This window comes from Dermacentor andersoni, chromosome 8, assembly GCF_023375885.2.
Source record: "Dermacentor andersoni chromosome 8, qqDerAnde1_hic_scaffold, whole genome shotgun sequence".
NCBI classification, from domain to species: domain Eukaryota; kingdom Metazoa; phylum Arthropoda; class Arachnida; order Ixodida; family Ixodidae; genus Dermacentor; species Dermacentor andersoni.
This window is the reverse complement of record NC_092821.1, coordinates 117,973,129-117,994,398: the sequence shown is the minus strand read 5'-3', so window position 1 is coordinate 117,994,398 and position 21,270 is coordinate 117,973,129. Positions and strand designations below refer to the sequence as shown.

At 45.6% G+C, this 21,270-nt stretch overlaps 1 protein-coding gene across 3 annotated transcripts; it reads left to right on the top strand.

Moving 5' to 3' along the window:
• The first annotated feature begins 139 nt into the window (after positions 1-139).
• Positions 140-16,568, top strand: RhoGDI (rho GDP-dissociation inhibitor). 3 transcript variants are annotated; one of them, XM_050176765.3, is made up of 5 exons: positions 140-245; positions 6,474-6,671; positions 7,067-7,150; positions 8,630-8,770; positions 13,369-16,568. In XM_050176765.3, exons 2-5 carry the CDS (start codon positions 6,488-6,490, stop codon positions 13,566-13,568), a joined length of 609 nt encoding a protein of 202 aa, XP_050032722.1. In that variant the 5' UTR covers positions 140-245; positions 6,474-6,487; the 3' UTR covers positions 13,569-16,568. The 3 variants fall into 3 exon arrangements, with proteins under 3 accessions (XP_050032722.1, XP_050032721.1, XP_054925616.1); XM_050176764.3 differs by lacking the exon at positions 140-245 and adding an exon at positions 270-443; XM_055069641.2 differs by lacking the exon at positions 140-245 and adding an exon at positions 5,599-5,673.
• Positions 16,569-21,270: the final 4,702 nt, after the last annotated feature.

Sequence of the window (21,270 nt, the reverse complement as noted above, 5' to 3'; positions counted from 1 at the left end):
ATGCTCGCATACTTAAGTTACAGGTAATCATGTTTTGAGTTTCATTCCAGGCAAGTGCTTGCGATAATAAAGTTAACTAATCGCCTTCCGGTGGTACACCTTTTATTGCGCGCACGCACCTCCGCGCTACGCGCCGGAAGTCGATAAAGAGTAGCCATCTTGGATTGATTTTTACGAACACCGCGGGTGGCGAATCTCAAAGCACAATCAGCGCACCTCCACGAGTTGTAGACGACACCCGAAAGGTCAGTTTCCTTTCTTTCACGGCCACGGGGACTCCTTCTCCCACCGACGATCACGTCTTGGTTTCCGAAAACGAAACGTGAGGTGTAAGACGCGAGTTTTTTTCATCGGGGGTCGAAGAGCATGGCTTCCGTCCGTTTGAACCAAAGCAGCCGGCGTTCTCCGCGATTCCATACTTTTGCAGATTGCGAAGCGTAGAAGTGAGTACGATTTGGTGGTGTTGGATCCGGTTGTGGTGAATTTCGCATGTACGACGTTGATCTCCCTCGCGAGCTTTGTGATCGCGCTTAAAAGTGAAGTGAAACCCTCTCACGAGGGCGTACTGTCACGAGCTGCCCGCGGAAACACCCAACCTTTTTTTTCTCCCCCTCCCCCCTCCTTTCTTTTTTTTGTCACCGTTGCTTTGCTCATTGAGAATGATCTCATCGGCATCTGACATGCAAGAAACCGTGCACGCAGTTACTCGTCACACTGAACTCTGCAGATATAACGTGTTCATTGCAAAACCGACATTCGCAGGCGGCGTTTATGTTTGTGGCTGTAGAGCGACTTCGGCCTCTCTTTGGAAACACAGTTGTCGCTCTGTGCTACTATTGCGCAACAAGTGGTTCCGCGCTTTTCAGCAATCTTGTCTCGAGCGCGAGCTTTTGAGCCGAGCATAGATTTTGTATCCGAACGTCGGCTGAATGTCGCCTTCATTTCCGTGGTCAGAAGAGCCATTGCCTCCTTAAAGAGCCTGATCGCTCCGGCAGTTCTCTTCAGCCACCTTTCTTCTCTCTCGTTCTTTTTTTTTTTCTGCTTCTTTAAAACTCTCCCGTCGTTTGTCTCGCCGAACTGACGTGTCCGGGAAGTCAGATTTTTTCTTTTTTTTAGTGCGTTGCAGCCGCGTCAGGTTGAGTTTTTTTTTTTTTTTTTTGCCACACGATCGTTTCTTTTTTTCTTTATTTAGCTGTTTGTCAAGGCGACGCGGTGTAAAAGTACCGTTAACCGTGCGGTTCGGTTATAACAAATGAATAACCCGCCCCGCTTTCGGACCCTTCGAAACTAAGTATCGTTCTTTTTGTTTTTCGTTTTCAAACCACTGCGACGAAATTTCAAACTCTCGTCGTCTGTCGGCCAAAGTAGGATATGTGCCAAGCCCCGAAGTGAAAAGAATAGAAGGAGAGAGAGACGGATTGCTGTGCTTGGCTAAGCCAAGCTACGTGCAGGAGCGTAACTGTATTACGTTACCCGACTTCGGCAGCAGATATGTTTCATTGTTATTTTTTTAGCAGCAGCACACTCAGGGGCATGGTAGACCGCATACACTTCACATACCTGAGATTTTCTGGGCCATGCTTGGCATGTTGGACGAGTCCCAGGAGTTGTGGGCATTATTGCTCAAGCATGTCTAGAAAGATGTGGAGAACCGTCGGGGCGCGTAATTGGTTAAGATAGGATTTCATCCTTTGAGAGGTCAGCAAGGAAAGGTATATGCACCCATGATCTACTGTGGTGCGTAAAGCTGAAGCATCATGTTGTCTTCGTTTTCGATGCTGTCATTGTGTCCTCATGTATGTCTTGGGTTCAGAAGAGTACCTCGATTTTAAGCCTGCTGTTTCCTCTTTCACAGGTGACGCACATGAGAGCTTTAATTTGCTTTTCCTCAGTACCCGTTTTAGTCAGGAATTGTGCTGGTAATGAGCAAGGTACCTCTGATGGCTAATGGAAATGATTGTATGAGAGCCACACAAACATCTGATGCGAAGATAGTTTTACATAACAAAGTTGATTATGCTTACAAGAACACCACACTAAACTCGGAAGGTGAAGCGCAGAGATGTGGTGCCATGCGGGGGCTTTATCATCTCATGCAACCCCAGTAGTGCATGTTATGTCATCATGTACAGTATGTCATAATGCACAACAATGTTGTGGCCCCTTTGTCAGCTCCTTGAGCACTCGTGGATGTATATTGAAAACATGGGTGGATCGCATTGAAATCTGTTCGTACAGTTCCGCACAAAGCCATGTGCTTACAACGGCCATATTTTTGCCGGACTAAAATTTGTGTGTGTGTACCAAAGACATGTACTCCGAATGTCATTGCAACGATGCAACCTTGTTGATGTAAGTGGGTTGTGAAAGGCATGCAAACAAATTTAAGCCTTTTGACATGCACATTTTGTGTGAAAACTGCAGTGGCATTCAGCAAAAGACAGCCTCTGCTATTTATGTCACTGAATCAATATGGACTCTAGTAGTGAAATTGGTTGGTCAGTTTGAAGTGACGTTTTACTGCCCGCTGGAGTCAGAAAGGCCTCTTCATTAGGTTATGTGCTAGACTGCATGTTGTGTTGACAAAATTCAATTTAAATAAGTCACTTGAAGTAGGTCTTGTCAAGCAAACAGGCATTCCCTTCCTCTGGCAGAGCCAGACTGCGCATAAGTGACCAGTGGAATTCGCTCGTTACTTGTGCCTCTATGGGTTTGCGTTAACTACAACTTTTGGGGCTTAAAATTTTTTTGGTTACCCAACTATTGTTTTGCTTGGTTCAGTCAGTAGGGCATAAAAACAAAGCCATCATGCTTTGTCTGAAGCGTAGTTTCTGAAATGCTCTATTCTATAAATATGGAAATTTCTTATCCTTCCATTTATAGATGACAGAGTCATTCGTTAGTTGGGCCTGCTTCTGATTCTGAACGCGTATGCGAGTAGTGCTGCTTGACAGATTTGAGACTCGTCATGGCAAGGAATGAGATTAGGAGATTAGTTGCGTTGTGTTGTGAACGATTTCCAACTCTGCTGATGTACACTAACTACAACTGTTGATTGTGCAGCTCTTATCCTAGTACCCCCGCCCCCCCCCCTGAGCTTTCTTTCCTCATTTAAAGCTAGATAATGGTGGCATATAGAGAGATTCCTTATCTGGCTCTCTGGGCTCCATAGATTAGATACTATCAGAAGTCACAGCCCTGAGTGAAACTCAGCTGAGCACACTATTCTTGGAACCTGATGCAAAACGAGATATGTGGACTTTCAACTTCTGTTGTAGTAAGCATTTATTTTAGGCTTGGCGTGTAGCAGGTACACTCGCCCAGAAAATACTGTGGGGCACGCAAGCTCATGGCTGCACTCAACGCATCGAAGCAAACCTGTGCAGGCACAGTGACACATAAGAGGTCTGGGTTGGTGTGGTCTGCTACATAGTGCAGGGCCTGCCAAGTCTGCATTTTGGTGAGGTAAACCTTGCTTTCAGTAGCGTATTGCCATTTCGGCAAGCCAGCCTTACTTTTGTGCACTGCATGTGAAAGGATGGTGGTTTCATCACCTTGAGCCCCAGTTCACCACGCCATCGATTCCAGTAATGATTTCTGTAGTGGTGCCCAAACATTGTAGCTGACCACATGAAGCCATGCCCCTTTTAGGTGCATATTTCTCACATTAGGCCATAATACAAATGCCATTTACTCATCCGTGTATGTTTAGTTTTCTTTCTTAAATCAAACTTACTTGCCTGGCAGGTCCTGTTGATGCACATGTAGGTGACATTGGGCATGGCTCTCTCTGGAGCTTCTAGCACACCATAGCATTTCCATTGCACCTTGCCAAGATCGCATATTGCGGCGCCGTTACTTGCCGGGTCTTTCAGCAAAAGAAGGAAAAAATAGTGAAAGCTTTCACTAGTGCTTCACCCAGCAGTCAAGTGCAAAGAATTCCTTTTGTACGAGAGGGCTGGTAACACCATCTTGTCACTGTGGTTTGCACAATTTATTTTATTTATTTCTTTTACTGGCTAACTGAGGCAGTACCAGTCCACACATCGCCGTAGCACTGTGTTGCAAAGGGGAGTAAAAGGACAGAGAGGGTAGCAGAAAGGATAAGAGAACTATTTAAATGTGTAGAACAAAGTGACGAGTCATCACTAAAACAGCATGTAAAGTGCAGTTTATTTTTTTTCACATGTTATCATGTACGAAACACATTACACTAAAACTTAAGTACTCCCGCTGTAGTGCACAGTTATATCCCATGTGAGCAGTGTTGCCAGCTTGCTAAGGTTGGAGGAAAATCGGGAAGCTCCTCGCTCGCCGTGCTTCAGTTTCAGTCAAGCTTCTTTTGGTTTACTTTTTCTCCTTGTACTACGTGTGAGCAAAGAACCAAGACATTTTATAATGATTCCATTCTAAGAAAGCTTGGCGCCACTATGGCCACATCTTGGGCCAAGCTGCATTGAAGACAAGCAGAACAACATAACATTCCTACAATGGATCCTGCTTGTTTTGAAAAGCTTGCATTGACTATCTTGCAAGATTTATTTCTCAGTAGTGCTGCAAGAAGCTCTGTGGATGACAGAAGGGCTGTAAACTGAAGTTGTACATATCTTCGTGAACACTTGGGGATAGCGCGAAAAGAATGGGACAGGCTTGTGTTGTGTATTCTCATCCCCTTTTTTTCGTGCTGTACTCAGGTATTCACTCGTCTACCTATGGTTGACAGCCTTGATCGCAGTCCTTCAGACCGTTAAAAGTTGGCAGCAAGGGGTCGTGAAGACCTGCTGCTTTTCTTAATTAAAATTCTGCTTATCAGGTGGTTGGTGCACTTAAAAGGTTCCCTGCATTGTCTGAACAGACATTCTGCATTGTGTGTTAATGCACGAGCGCTTCCTGTTTGTGGTAACGGTTGTATCGGCACCCTGTGGCAGTCGGTCGCAGTGCTTCCTCTGGCTAGTTATTTAAACGTTTTAACGACATGTGGGGCAAGGACTTGACAACAGAGTTGGTCGGATGCATCCAGTACACTGTGCTGATATCAGCTGTTTACTGTTTATTATGAAGCGTGTTTCCTGGGGCATTCCAGCTTAGTTAGAGAACCAATTAAAAGTGAGTGTTTCGTTGTATAACTGTGGCTGTGCCAGCCATTGCCCAGTCTCGGTTCACGTGTGTGAGGTCTCGCACGTGCTCTTCGGACCTTTAAAGGAGCGACAACACAGTAGTGCAAACAGTGACATGGGCATTTATTGTACCTTTTTGTACACTAGTGCTTGCTAGCCGAATTGCTATCCACAGAACATGCCGATGGGCGCGCAACAAATCTAGGAAGTCCTACTCACTGTGACTGGATATCTACTCACTGTGACTGGATATCGAGTGAATCACCCCATCCTGGACAGCAACGCCTAGTCATTCGCGTGTGCAGTCGTCGAACGGTAGTGTTTGTCCATTCCGGTGTCTTGCTCTAATAAGTTATCAATTTGTAAGTCAGCGCTGTGTGTGTCCCCACTCTCTTTCTTTGTCCTGTGTCGGTAACGCTGTTTTTAGGTAACATAGATGTTAGAAGCTGTTTTTCTTTAATTGCATGGAAATGCAGGTGCGCGAAACACGGATGCAAGGACCTAGACCCTGACTATCAACTGACAAGTCGTGCAGAAGTGGAAAAGAGTGAACGCTGTACGACCTTTCGGTTGATAGTTGACGTTTGCGTTGTCTGGCTCATTCTTGTGTCCTTGTTATGCATGCCTGAATTTTTGTGCCATGAATACCCACCAATTTGCTCTGTTTTCTGTTGTTCATAAATTTTATAGCCTGTCAAAGTGCAGATGTATCTGCCACTCTAACTCGCCTTAACTTCCCTGCCAATTCTAATTCCCTCTTGGGCTTTTTTTTCTTTTTTGCATATTTGTTTAGCTGACTTTTTATGCTACATAAAAGCTGGTGCTTCGTTGTCACTTTCTCCCAATTTACAAACAGTTTCGAAATCCCCTCGTCCGCCTAAGTGCAGGCAGACCTACCATGCTGGCTCACTACAGCTGCCCTGCAAAGACACACTGACAGAACACCAAGTAATGTGCTCCACCTGCGATTAGAAGCTTACAAGCTTTGTGTGTCGTAAATGACCTCTCAGTAGATGACACAAATCGTACACAATGCTAACTTTTGCATGAGTTGCTTTGGGAGAGGCAGAGAGTGGACTGAAAGCACAAAACGAATATAGTACTCGGAAGAAGCAGGGGTCGCTATCTGCACAGAGCTTCAGGAACGCCGTCAGCCATACACTTCGACACGTCCACTGCCGAGTCGTGCGAAATCTCGTGAAGGGGATCGAATTCCCGAAACTGATCGCTCAAGAATACTGCCCCAGGCCTTGTTAACAGTGACCTGGTGCCATCCTGTCGTCTTTCATTGCGTGATGTACGCTTGTCATTGTGGGGGCCCTTGTAAAAAGTGCATGTTCGCACATCCGCATTCAGGCGAGCAGTGGGCCATGGCCGACGACAAGGTGCAGACGGTGGTGGCCGAGGTAGAAGAAGACGAGGACCACCCCAACTACAAGCCACCTGCAGCCAAGAGCCTCAAGGACATCGTTGAGGCCGACAAGGAGGACCCGTCACTCCAGAAGTACAAGGAGACGCTGCTAGGGGCCGCCACTGCGGAGGCCATTGTTGTCGGTGGGCACCTGCCACATGCATGCATGTTATCCTGCGCAACTTTTGCAAGCTTGTCCAATAAGGAAAACAAACTCATTTATAACCTGTAATGCAAGGTGGTACACTTGTGACACATGGATGCAAAAAGCACTTGAGGTTTAATACCATTCATGCGGTATATTCACATAAGAAGTGCAGGTATATATCCGTACTTTTTCATGTAATAAAATCAGTTGAAGATCAGTGTCCTGCCTGTCCTTTCGTCCTTCCTCTTCTCTTAGTTATTGCTGTTTCTTTAAAGCGCTGGAAAGGCATAAAATTGCCTGAGTAGATGCTGTGCACTACTGGATGCTATTTGCTCAGAACGAGAGATTGCTTGTCTGCATTGCTTTTTCCTTTTTGCTTCTCCCTTTCAGAACCAGACAACCCCAACCGCGTTCTTGTGAAGAAGCTGGTGCTGGTTGTCGAGGGGAGACCCGACGTCGTGCTCGATCTCACAGGTGACTGGCTGTCTGGCGCTTGCACATTTTTAATTCTTTTCGAGTGGGCTTCTGCAATAACGAATTCGTCATTCGTAGTGAGAATGGAGCTTTTGCAAGCAAGAAGGTGACTAAAAAAGAAAACAAATCAAAGTGCTGCCACTTGTCGTGTACTGTTGTACCTCTCCTGTGTTATTGGCCCTAGTTGACACACAGAGTACACGCCACTGACGAAGTTCACGTGGAGATTCTGGTGTGGGTTCAGATTTGAGGAGCAGCAGCTGGACACTACGGTGCCAATTTTCTGCGCAACAAAATGACATATTGGCACACACAAAACGATGATAGGCTTCTAGACAACTCATCTATCAATCTATCTCAACTTAATATTTTCCCCCCCTTTAGTGTCTATTTAAGGGAACTCCAGGTATCCGAGATAGATCTGCAGTCCCCTACTGCAGCATCTCTTGTAACTTCCTCTGCTGTTTCGGAACGTTAGACCCCGTCCTTTTATTTGATTTTGACATTCATAAGGTGCACCTCAAACACAGTAATGCGATCCAGTTATTATAACCAAAAGCGAGCTTGTCACTTTTGTCGAGGTGCTTTGTAAAAACAGGATATTGATTGCTGCAGTATTGTTACTGGGGCGGGTGGGGTGGCTGGCATTTGCACTCGCATTTACTGGTTTTAAAGGTTCAGATTTTTTGTGTCCTGAAATGTCACTGGACACTACTTAGCTTGGTTTTCACACCAGATTTATCGCTCTGGCTTCACGCAAAAATCTGCAGTGAGAGAGTTTGTAGGTACCATTGCCACATGCTTTATCAGTCCTACTTCCTGTTTTTTTAATATCCGGACATTATGCTTGCATCATTGTGAAATTCATAGTTGAGATTTAGATTTCAGTAGCACAGCACAGCTACTCATAAGCACACAGATAGCAAGTGTTGGGCCTTTCCCATTCTGCATGATGGGGGGGGGGGGGGGAGGAAGGCCGAGAGCTGCTTTTAAAAAAGGCAGTAAAAATGGTGTTGTTGCATGCCAAGTGTTGGAGTGCTGTGCATGATGGTGCACTTGAACATTATGGATTTTAGCATAACCGCGTACCTCTGCCAGTTCAATCCAATTACTGGAAGTTATCCGGCAGCCTCGTTACTGGCATGTTTGTAAACTATAGCACTAAGCAGTATTTTTCTGCTCCAGTCGTTGGTCACTTGTGCTAACCTCTTGTGGATGACTGCACAGGTCAAGCTGCTCATATGGCAGTATTTCTTTCCTTATCACACACTCTTTTCGATGGAACATGAAATAAACGGAATTGAATTGAACCATTCTCCTGCATACACATCAAACGTAATGCGGTGCATCCTGATGTTATACTTTAGTTGCCTGTATTGTACCTACATCCTATAATGGCAGCACTCCAATGCCCACAATAAGATAGCCTGTTACTCTGTTTATACTGATGGAACGGGCTTGCTCTGTGCACCCACGCAGAGGACTTCGAGCAGATCAAGAAGCGCACATTCATCGTCAAGGAGGGCATCCAGTACCGGATCCGGATCGAGTTCTTTGTGCAGCGCGAGATCGTCACAGGGCTCAAGTACGTCCAGAAGATATACAGGCACGGACTGCAGGGTGAGTGGTGCTTGACTGTGCGGCCAGTTCTCCCATAGTTTGGGCCTGTACTGCTGATTTCAGTCAGCTATCCATGACGCACGAGTGCTGCAGGTTCAGAAGCTTCTCATTAAAGGAACTTGAATAGCCCTTCACCACACGCAGGTGATGGTTACAAGGTTAGCACATCTGCTGGACACCTAAAACAGCTAGGTCATGAAATGCTAGCCTACTGTAGCAGAGTGTCTATTGTGCGCACAACTGCAGTGCGTGCAAACTGCACTGGCCAGTCTTGACTACACTGCATAGTAGATGACATCAGCCGCGCTCACCAGTTGCTCCCACACAGTACCTGCATATGCACAATGCAGGGTGCACTCCATGCTTACGGGCCGGTGAACTTTGCAATAAGCTCGAGTGATGACATCAATTTTGATTGTAGCGACAGTATAGAGAAAATAAATTCTACGGACTCGCCATCCGTGCTACATTTGGCTTGTGTCAATACTAAAAACTTACAACCACGCACACACACTAAATCCATGGCTTTTCTTAATGTGCAAAACACTTACAATGCAGACTTGCCTTAGTATGAAGCATGAAATAAGTTTGCAGAACACCAGCAAATATACTTACAAGTGGAGTGGCCAGCCGTGCCTGCACCATTTTGAAAAATGGATAACTGGATCTTTACAAGCGAGAGCAGCTTTGCCTCTTTGTCTGCCCTCTCTTGTCATTCCGTTCGATTGGCTTGTGACAAGGTGTGTTTTAAGTGTTAAAAATCGGTCTTGAACGTAATAGGTTGCCAGAACACGTTATTGTCTGTGTAGATCGGCGACTGGAAAACTCGTGCGAATAAACATTATACAGTAAAACCTCGTTCATACATCTTCATCAAAAAAAAAAAAAAAAAAAACGAAAGTGTACTAACCGGGAAAATGTGTGATCTGGAGTCACTAAACAAATTTGAGAGGCTCATCTGTAGTTGACGCATACGTAATGCAAATTGTTGCAACACAGAGCGCCAATGTGTGCCGAGGTGATGGGGCCTAAGCAGCCCGAGACGCGCGCTGTCATTTTTACGGCTTCTGCAAGCTTACGTTGGCGCTCCCGAGCCCGCAGCTTCTTTGAGTAGGTCATATTGGTGAGAATGTCCACTTGAAGGCAAACCATTGTGGCACGAGACGCCGACACATGTCGAGCTGGTGGGGCCGCAAGCAACCCAAGACACACATTGTTTTCCCATTGCGTACTGTTTTAAGATGGCAACACAAAGCCAAAACGAAATCAAGCTGGTGGATGCCGCCGGAATTCAATGCCTATGATGCTGCCAGAGCAAAACATGACGCTCACTTTGCGCCGCCTGTACAGTGCTCACGGAATGAAACGCGTCAATTTAGGGCTAAGTAATGCGCATACTTTCGCTTCAACCGGCTGCAGTTCGTGTCACATCGACGTATATCTGGCGCGTACACTTACATCGGAGCCCTCGTCACCTTTGGTGACCAAATTCCTAGCGACATGACATTGTGCTCTCGCGTACTTTGCACATATGTAGGGTTTTACTAAATGCTCCGTGTCCTATTTCAATCCATGAGCACTGTACATGGGAGCAGTGACGCGTTTCAGTTATTGCCTGTTACAAGTGTGCTGTAAGCCTCCGACGGCACTGTGCCCCACGCGCTGTGGTACATGGGTGAAGATAGTTATACACAATACAGTTGGCGGCGATAGTTGTGAATGCGGTGTGCGACAACCGGGAAGGGATTTGCTGGTACTGGTATGGGAAACTGGGTGTGTGCCGGCATTTTCATGTGAGACGGGCGAGCGAGTAATGCGGGGAAGCTGCTGCGGTGGGCAGCTGTTGTCACCAACTGTGCATGCCTCGTGCCTTTTCTTATTTACACGGGATCTAGTGGCCGGAAAACGCATCGTGCTATCACAGTATGGCAATACACCGAACATTGCTGTCGAATAATTGTGTTCTCCGGGAACGCATGAACCGGTACAAAAGAAGCGCAACTGTATTTGGTCATCTTGTAATGTTCTCGATCGCGAACGTAGGTGCCGGGAAATCATATTTAACTGTATCATATCAACGAATTTCTACTGTACAGTGTTAACTGCTGCCACCATTTCATTCTGGAGACTATCTACAGGCATCACTGTAGACAATGCATACTTCCAATTTTATTCTGGACAAAAGGGGCAAACAATGCACCCAAATCCAGTAATACACAGCGTACACAATGCGATGCCACCTCCTTGTGAAGTGTAAGCGCAAATGAGCCAGTGGTTTAGCCTAACAGATGATATTGCAGTCAGTCCAATTTTTCGGACTCTCTAAAGACCGCAAAAATGTCAGAAGAAATTGGGTAGTCCGAAAAAAAGAGAGCATGCTACTAAAGGGGCCCTCAACCACCCCTTGGGCTTGGTCAAAAACATAGTCTGCGAATAGCATACGCTGCTGTGAACATCTCAGCCAAATTTTGCTGTCGTACATGGCATGTGGAGCTTGCAAGCAGAGCGCAAAGTCGCCTATCTTAATATGCTCTCTTTTCAACAGAAGCCTACTCCTCATTTTCTTCTGAATGCTTTATTTCTTAATAAAGCTGGTTCCCACACGCGGCGGCTATTGGGCAATGGACGACGTCAATCAAGAAGGTTGTTTGGATCAGTGCGCTTCTTCCGTCTGTTACTGTGTGTATTTATTGACGAAGTTTAATAAACAGGCCGAAGTAAGCGAAGATGTGCTTTCGAATTTCAATAATAATTACCTACTTCCACAAGTAGCCAACAATTGTCTGCTCACGTACGCTCGGCCGTGGTCACCTGTCTAGGAATTGAAATTTGGCCACCCTGCATATCGGTGTCGTAGGCGACAGTCTCCCTAATTTTGACTACTTTTGAACACTTACCTAAACACTTACCTAGCCCCGAACCACGCAAAACTTAGGGTTAGACTACATACACACGTGCCAATGCTCGCTCACTCCTAGCCGCTCCTGGTTAGACGCCTTCGCAGACTAATTGATAGTGCTTCAGAAACGCCCAAGTTGGATGTGGCTGCTATCCATTGGTCAAGCTGTTGAAGGACAAAGCCGGTCCGCGCCACGTTGCTTGGTGACAATGTAGCTTATACATGCATGCACGTACTCAAGCCCTGTCGTGCACAAAGCAAACGCTTGAACAAAACAAACACTGCGCATACGCACTACAGGCGCATGTAACTCTGGTATTCTCACTAGCGGAGATATTGTGGCGGCTGCGGTGTGCCGCCACAAGTCCACTGGCTAAGTGCACTGTGGCTTGCCGAGGACAACCACGTTTGGCTTACCTTTGGCACGTCGTAAGCATCACAATCTGAAGTATTGGTGTCTACGTTAACATGCAAAAGTAAATTTGACCTGTGCGCTACGGTAACATTTACAAGGCGAAAAATTCTGGGCACAACCCTCTCCACCCTAGCCTTCTCAGTGCAAGGCATTGAAGAAGAAACGGGAGCACAGCAAAGAGGGTGTTTGATTGCCGAGAACTCCGCTTCTGCTGAATGCATTGAGGTAGTTTTTACGGCAAAGTATTTATGAAATAGCCTATTTTAACTTCAAATGCATTTTTCCTTTTCAATAAAAAAGTGGATCAGGGCCCCTGTAACAGCCCTCAAGGGCTCAGATTGCCACAACCACATCCAAAATAGCTTTAAAAGCCTGTCGGTACAATTATTAGGCATCTCGGTGCGTAAAACTGTAGCAGAAAAGGGCAAGTGCGTGCGTGATGAAGGAACACATTTTATGTCCCGCGATTGTGGGCCCTTTGCACCCTTGGTATGCTTCACTGCAATAATTTGTGTATGCTTGACCGCATAACACCACTGTATTGCAGTGAGGCTAATTTTCGGGAACCGGCATTCTGCAATGCTTTAGAGCCTTAAATCTGCTTTCCGCGCTTTAACGCCATTGGCAAGGATGACGAAGGTGGAGGCGGCTTCATTGATGACAGCAGTGAATCCTTTAAATGAAAAAACACAGCACCAAGCAGCTAGAAAATTGATAGTTGAAGCAGCTAGGCTTAATGACAGAACAAAACGAGTTCTACGGCTGCCAGTGGATTTGCATGCACGAGCATGGTTCGAGGCTGTCGAATAATCAAAATGGCGGCGGCGGTGGCTTCAGTTATTGCTTTTTCAGACCTGGTGTCATGGAAAGAAGTCGGAAAAATAGAATGGTGAAGGGGTTTCAGCCTCTGAAATTTTAGATGTCCTTATAGGTTGGCTTTGTGTGGGTACATGGCGGTGCCACAAAGCCATCCGAATTATTATCCGCCATGTCTGAAAAATTGGGCATCTGAAAAAGAAATTGGTCATTGACTGTATATCTAGGATTGCAGATTTTTGGGCTAGTTGGTTAGTTGCAATAATTGAGGTCATAGCGCTGGATTCACACAGACAAGACAGACAACAGGACATGCGCTCCCTTTCTTGTGCAACATTCACTTGTACGTGTTGATTTGGCTTATCTATGTTCTCTACTGCACTTGAATGTTGTTCAGTAATTCATATACAGCAATCGTGTTGACGCCCTTGCTTTTTTTTTTTTTTTCGTCCTCCGCAACGCTTGCAGTGGAGAAGATGAACCAGATGGTGGGCTCGTACGCCCCCAAGAAGGAGATCCAGTCCTTCACAACGCCGCAGGAAGACATGCCGTCGGGCATGCTCGCCCGTGGCTCCTACACGGTCAAGTCACTCTTCACTGACGACGACAAGCACGAGCACCTCAAATGGGAATGGACCTTCGAGATCAAGAAGGACTGGGACGACTAGACGACCTCCTCGCCTCCGGGCTCGGACGGTGACTCGGAACCGCGTCTCCGGCAGTTTCTCGTGCCCAACCCTCCCTTCCTCGGCCAGTGGCAACTCACCGCTAGCGACGTAAAAAGGCACCGAGATTGACCATAGTTGGCAGATCGTTGTGAGAAATTTGTTTTCTGCCGCTCCTACTCTTAATTCATCCCCAAGAAGCCGGGTTTCTGCAGCGTTGGTTCCTTTTAGTGTAGCTGGCAATGCCATTGCTGCATTGCTTTTCAAGGTTGGCGCCTCTGCTCGGTGGCTAACCAAGCCTGCCTGCATTACGTGGCAAGGGTGAGGCTTCTAAACTACACTAGAAGCTCCTCAACATTGCTGAGAGCAAGCACACCATCACCTCTCATATCACGTGGTCATTGGACTTCGTTGGCTCTGTTTTGTAGATGCTGTGAGTGCATTTTTATTAAAGTTCAGCTCGCCATTCACCGAAGAGTGCTTCTAAAATGCAGAGACCACGTCATATGAGCAGTGGTTGGTTGAGTCAAGGTTGAGCATGAAGAGGGGGAAACCTTAAGAATTTGAGAGTAGGTGGGGAGAACTCAAATTTCTCACATTATCTGGCTCTGCCTCAGAATGTTAGTCACTTCACCCAGAGATATTGGGGGGGGGAGATTGGTAGGAAAGCTGTTGCACTGAGACCAAAGAGTGGCTGTACATGGTTTCCCACCGTTTGCTGGAAAGCAAATTGGGTTGAACAGTAGATGCCAAGACGATCTCTTTGACCAAACTGCGACCCCCCAAAAAATCGCTTTGTTCTTGCATTGTTTCTGGAAGCAGAAGTTCCACTAGACCCCACCGTCGGTTAGCGGAGTTGCACGCAGTGGTGTTGAGCCCGTGAATGTTTCCGTCGCATGGAGTGAGAATGTGAATTGTGGTTAGTGATGGCCAGCGTTCCTGCATTTGTTGTTGTTCAGGGATTGTGAGTCTGGGTGCAGCGACGATGACTGAAGCTGCCTCCGTCATTGGGCTGCACTTGTTATACGTATTGTGTACGAGGCTTGTTGCAAAGGCCACAGTAAAACTACTTATAGTACACCTCTGAAGGAAAGAAAAGAGGAAAAAAAGCCACACGTTGATGACACATCAATCTGACCGACACTGTTGGTTTCACGGTCTGTTCGGTGGCATGCACGCTTCTTCAGCATGGCTGCCAGAGTGTGGCAGTTTCAGCTGCTTTGATTGCTCACTGGGACAAACATTTTGGTGGGGTTCACGTTGCAGTGCGTTGCCACTGGCCACCGAGTGTTCTCCTGAGTTCTGCGAGAGTTGGAAGTTGAGTGGACAGTTCTTTGTCCCCTCTCTGGCTGTACATAACGAGGCGTCGTTTCACACGTCTTACATGCTTCTGTTTTGATTATTTTTGTTTTCCACAGTTTGTGATCGCTTGTTCCTAGCTGGCGTGTTCAGCCAGTGCGAGCGCGATCGATGACTGCGGCGTCTTTATTTTTTCCAACTCTTTTTGTTTTTGTGTGTACCACTTTGCTCAGTTTTATACAACTGGGACCTTTTGTATTTTTCCCTCTCTCTCTACCTTTCTTTTTGTTACTTACACTAACCGCACAATACGTCGACGTACAGAGGTGAACGTCGTTAGAGGATGCCCGTGATGTGCCCAGGAAATGCTGCCTCTCGGATGGATGGTTGGCCAATCGGAGCTTTTGGCAATGTGCGGGAACAGCTTTTGATGCCCGACGAGAACTGTGAATTATATGAGTATTTTGATAGCACTTTGTGCGTCTTGAAAATCTGGGATGCCAGTTGGCTCCCCGTACTATAAGGAAAACAAATAAAGCTCGGTGTGGTCACGCTCAACTTTTGTAATGAGAGTATTAGTCTAGTAATAATGCTGCGAGTGCACTATGCAAAACTGGAGCTGCGTTCTGGACCGATCACTTTTGGAATTGGTTATAAGCTGGTGAGGAAGTTGGATGTTATGAAAGGATCGGCACGCCTTCCAACAGTGTCGCAGTTGTGTTTCTTGGTTCTCAAGTGTTTTGACAGAGTGGCCGTAGCGCTTTTGAGGCGTTGCATTAGAGGTTGTGTGAAGCTGAACTGAAAAAAAAAAAAGTATATCCTCGAAAGTGATCGGCCTGAGAACACTGACCCCAGTGTGTGATGTCGGAGAGATCTTTCTTCTTTTTTTTTTATTCTGAACCCCCGGCACGAACACTGCGCACCAGATGTTGTCTTCCTGACGCATTGGTGTATATTGAGCAGAACGAACTAGAGGTATCAATGTGGGGATTTATTAGCTATTTGAATAGTAACATGAAGCTGTGTTAACATAAACTCTGCGCATTCTTTTGTTGACTGGGACAAAAGGTTGCCAAACCGGTGTCGTCTGTTTACTGCTCTGCGAACACTGACAATAGAGCAAGCAGACTGGAAAAAGCCAGTAAAATATTTTTCCTGCTCGCAATGCAGATTGTGCGTGCATCTTCCACAACAGTTTTCCAAGTTTTGCTATCTTGTGTTTCTGTACAGTTATACAGTGTCTCACTTGCGATTCGTTGACCAAAAAATGTGCAATGCCTGCTTAATTTCTCCACACATAATGACAATGCACCACCTTGCAGATTGCGTACTTGGCATGTTCGCACCGCTGCAGCAAAACCTTGTTATGTGAGCGCCGAATCAAACATCGTCGTGCCCAAATGTAAGCTTGTCTTTTTTTTTTTCCTCGCACGTGCCTTTGGTGTTTCCATCACACGACGTGCCTGCACTTTTGACCGTGTTTTGATTGCACCGATAGTTGTGTGCACCGTTTTTTCTAAGCCCGTTTGGAGCAGTATTTCTAGGCACCGTTGTTGGACTTGACAGGTGATGTAGTGGCTGTACAGTTCGACCGAGCTTCTTTCGCAGGAAGTCCTCAATGTTTTGCACAGAAGCTGAAAAACGTTGCGTTTGTCATTCTGCTGGCCCCGATGCCATCCACTGCAATAAAGCGTGTGCAACAAATTTGCATTGTGTTGTGGCTTCCATCGATGCATCTTGTGACGAGGTAACTGGCCTTGCGGTTTGTGCGGTTCAAAAGAAGAAGAAATTTGTGATGGGCCTCTTGCCGGAACCGGCAGTAGCTGTGCTTTCGATCACAACAGCAGTGCAATGGCTCACACTTGCCAGACGTTGCATTGAACCCTGGGTGGATGGTGACATGTGGAGCCGGCATAATGGGGGGACACTTCTCGCTCGATCCTATCTTCTTTACTTATCCACCAATCGTGGGCAACCATTCCCAATGGTAACGTGGGTGGAGTACCACTTGGCCCACTGGTAACGTGCTCACATTGTTAGCAGGCCTAACCTTCTTTTATGGTGATGTTTCGGCGACTTTATTTGCAAATACGGTAAACCTCTTGGGGGAAAGAGAGAGAAAGAGATCTTCGATGGCAGAAAGGTGGACAGTTCAGCCTGAGTGACGTACCTCAGGGCTGCTACAAATTTACTTGGGAACGTAGATGTCCTTCTCGGCAACCACTGCACCTATTTTGATAAGGTTTGCCACATTTAAAAGAAATTAAAATTTAGTGACTCTAGGAAGGAAATTTTTTTGTTTAGGCCATCAATTTGTTTACAAAAATGTCTAGAAAATTGAAAAGGACTCAACTACGTCAAATCAAAATTTAGTCACCTTCATTTGGTACATAGGTTTTCCTTGTCCAACCTAAGCACAGCATGCTTGTTGGTTGTTCAAGCAGCACGGTGAATCGACAAATGTGTACCACAAAACAATGAAGTAAGGCATACTAGTACATACTATGCATATTATACAAAATTATTATACAATACAAATTAGACGTCAAGTTAATAACTCTTAAACTTGACAGTAAAACCCAACATAACAATTTCATAAACTGCACCTAATGATACTTCTAAAGCAGACAAAGTGGATGTATCATCATACAGTGGTTTGAAATGTTCCACCAATTTGTGAGTACAACTTTCGAAACGCCCTCGTAAAAATGGTAGCAATCTCTCACATTCTGTACATTAGTGTATGTTCATTAGCACCATGTTCCAACTGATGCTGTTTACGGGACTGGACTTCCCAATTTCCTGAACTTTTTTTTTTAATTCCAGGTTCTAAGTCAAATTTCTGCGTCCTGGAATTGGTAAAATTTAACTTTCTGAAATGCGACAAGCTTTATTCGAATTGGTTTAGCGGTTGTATCATAAAAGTAATTCTGCATTTTACATGCATTTGAATAGGGAAATTGGAGTTGGTACCGAGAGCTCCCTCGTAAGGCCTGTACAGAAGAAGGCACACAAGATTGTAAATACACAAGTGAATATTTGTGCAGGGGACTTCTTGTAAACAGAAAAGCTGTACTACGACTGATCATAAAAACAAGAAAATGTCTAGAACTGTACCTAAATTTGAAAACTAAGCATAGTAGATATAAAATACCTCAACAGTGGCTTTGGGCCTTGGCAGTTACCTCTGTAAACTATGTCCTTTCAGTGTACTTGACCACATGTTCAGCATGCTACAGTGTCTACACCTGTGTGTACATGTAACCAGTCTGGACAGAAAAGCTTTATCACTACAAAAGTGTTATGAAACAAATTTGTCTTGCCTTACTGCGCCCTGCGAATGATTTGTGGGCAAGGCATATCGCAAACCTCTGCACAGGCTTTTTCAGCATAGCTGATGTCAAACGATATAGTATACCTTTTCCGTATGTGCTGTGGCAGCAATGTGTTAATGACCTTGGAAAACTTCCGGTCAAGTTAGCCAAGGAAAGTGTGTTTTGTTGTATAGTATACTATACACTCTAAAAACAGTTGCACTCTCTGGGGTGTATATTTGCCGCACCCACGTTTCCTTTCTTTAACACTGTGAGGCCGGTACTTCCCAGTCACGAACGGCTTGCGCGTTATCAGAGTGACACGGCATTCTCGACAGGAAAGTAACGAGCACTTCAAGAAAGGAAATGCGGGCAAGACAGATGATGATTATTGTTGTATGGCAAATATACACCCCAATGGGTGTAAACTTTTCTTAGAGTGTAGGTACATGTTCTTGATGTGTTCTGCCGTGTGTGTGTGTGTGTTGTGCGTGCGTGCGTTTAGAGTTCATGCAAGCAGCTCATTATACTTAGCATTAAAATTCAGTTCCAAATTCAAACATTTTAACCCTACAGCAAAACTGCTGCCAGCTGGACAGTTGTATATATGTTTGTAGGCTATTGTAACTTGTGTTGTTCCGGAGGACTTAGCAAGAAGCCTTTTGTGAGCTCTCTTTGTAAACATAAAAAAGGGTCTATAGACACTGCCTTCGCCCCTTAACTGTCTAAGCATGTCAAAGCACAAAATGTGACAGAAATGAGAGTCATGCGGCGTGGAAACGTCGCCACGAGCAAGTACGAGCTATTTATAGTTGTTTTCCAAGACCCTACATGACCGCTGTTTTCAGTGGTGGAAACTTGGTTTCAGCATACTACAAATTTAGGCACTCTCATGCGGAAGGCTTGAGTGTTATACTGCAGTGCATACGGGATACATCTGGCAACAGCTGGTGCTGCTCATACGAACCTGTGTGGCTTGTCTGTCCATGCAGCTCTTCCTCCTTGGCACAAGACTTGTTCCTTGGTGGTGCATGTTGAAGCCGTGTTCTCTACTGTGTAGCGTATTGTGCCAGAGATTTGCATGTGATTAGGGCAGTCTGCTACTGTCCAAATCAGACTTGCGTACTGCAAGGTCTCAACAAAATCACGAGTTTACTAGGAACCCACTTTCATGCATACCTGAAGGTTTGCCTCTGGTTATATTTTTTATTAGGACTGATCACTAGGTTTTCTTCCTACTAGTTAGCCTCAATCACCATCTGAATGATGATAATAATATAACAAGTTTACATGTCCGATGGTTGATTCTGAACCCTTGATAGCGCAGAGGCCTGACACTGTAAGATATTTATTTCATCATGGGTTGAGCAGCAAATGATTTGCATTAAAGAGACACAAAAGAGAAACACTAAATCAGTTTCGACAGATGAAGTATTATTCCAAAACTCTGTTTTTGTGTTAATTTTGTGGTTATAGTTTTTTTTTTTCAGACGTCTTTACTTCTGCATTTGATAGGCAAAGCCTTGTGGCAGGAAAGGGGTGCTCTATGGGGGAGGGGAACCGGTGCTCTCTTCTTCCTCGAGGTGGAGTGGTCCCGAGGTTGGATCTGTAAAGAGGTGGCCAGGCCCTTCCTTTTTCCTAAAAAAAAGTACAAAAAAGCACGCCAAAGCTGGAGTGAGTCCTTGGGCCCGATATGCGATGGTGGGTCGAGCCACTCCTGCGGGTGCCAAGTCGGTTCCCGCCCAGGGAGTGTAGTGTCCTTTCTCGGACTGTGTCAAAGGCAGAGCAGCTCCACAGAAGATGTTCGGCTGTACCTCTGGCCGGACACGCCGGGCACTTGGGGCGCCGGTATGAGTGCGGGTTGATGAGGTATAGCCTTGCTGGTGACAGAAGCTGGCCGGTCAGGGCTCGGCGAAGAAGAACCGCCTCTATCCTGCGAAATGTGCTGGGTGGGCGGCTTCTATAGGTTGTTTATTAGAAGAGATAAATTAAGCCCAAAGTTATCGGGTGTTTTCTGTCTTTTCTTTTTTTCATGCCAGCGCAATAATATGACATCGTAGATTTCAACATATGTTTTCTAGAATTTGGGCCATTGCGGCTCAGTAAGTTTCTGAATGCACTCTATGGCCACTTTAGTTGATCGTTACCAATGAGAAATTAACTAGGCCCGAGCTGGCGCCATCAAAACCAATGTCACAGCCACCTGGTGCTGAAACTTCAAACTTCAAGGCGACTGGGATGCCCATATTTCTTTTTTGTATATTTTCTGGCTTACCGATTTTCTTCTCACAGTAAGTGCAGGGGTACATGCAGCTCAACTTGCCTTTGTGTGTGTATGCGTACCTGTACCATAGATGCCAACAAGGTGTGGGAACTGTGTAATTTTTTCCCCACAATGTTCAACTTCACAATGACACTATACATACCTCGTATAATGCATTAAGCGTGCCCCGTATCTAGCAACTGCGAAAAATTTGCATGATACCGCAACTTTGTTCCTGTTCATTTGCTTGCGATGATGTCACATAGGACCTCCTAGAGGTTTAAATTGCCCGTGTGCATATTATAGCACACAAAATACCGGGTTAATTGGAGACATGAGCGGCATAACAATGCTGGTACAGCCGAGCCTGGTCATAAAAAAGTTGCACATGACATGGAAATACCTTTGTTATAAGCATATATTCGTTGCAGGTTGATATTGATGAACATTACGTACTTCGTTATATCCACGTTCGTTTTACCGAAGTTTGACTGTACCGACATCTTGTGATACCTCGTGCAACGTGTTAGAAACATTCTTGTGTTTGATGAAAGTTCTCATTGAGAAAAATGCAAAAAAGAAGGCTGCATGCTATATAAATTATCGGCTAGGATAATAGGGTCCGTTACATACATAGCTAGCTGTACAGTAGCTGTACGATCCCACCGCTGTCAAACAGATGTAGGAGTCGTCGGACGATCTCGCCGCTGCCACCATTTGAAGGAGTTGACGGTCGTAGAGAGGAACTCGGTGAACAGGATTTATTTACATTATTTACATCTTCGACAAGACATACATCGACAGTTTAGCATGACTCCCAAATGGAGCC

Bases quoted from the DNA above. Each gene is read 5' to 3' on its own strand.
- RhoGDI (XM_050176765.3), top strand. From the start codon at position 6,488: ATGGCCGACGACAAGGTGCAGACGGTGGTGGCCGAGGTAGAAGAAGAC. The intron at 6,672-7,066 runs GTGGGCACCTGC...TCTCCCTTTCAG, and splicing joins TGCGGAGGCCATTGTTGTCG to AACCAGACAACCCCAACCGC. The intron at 8,771-13,368 runs GTGAGTGGTGCT...CAACGCTTGCAG, and splicing joins ATACAGGCACGGACTGCAGG to TGGAGAAGATGAACCAGATG.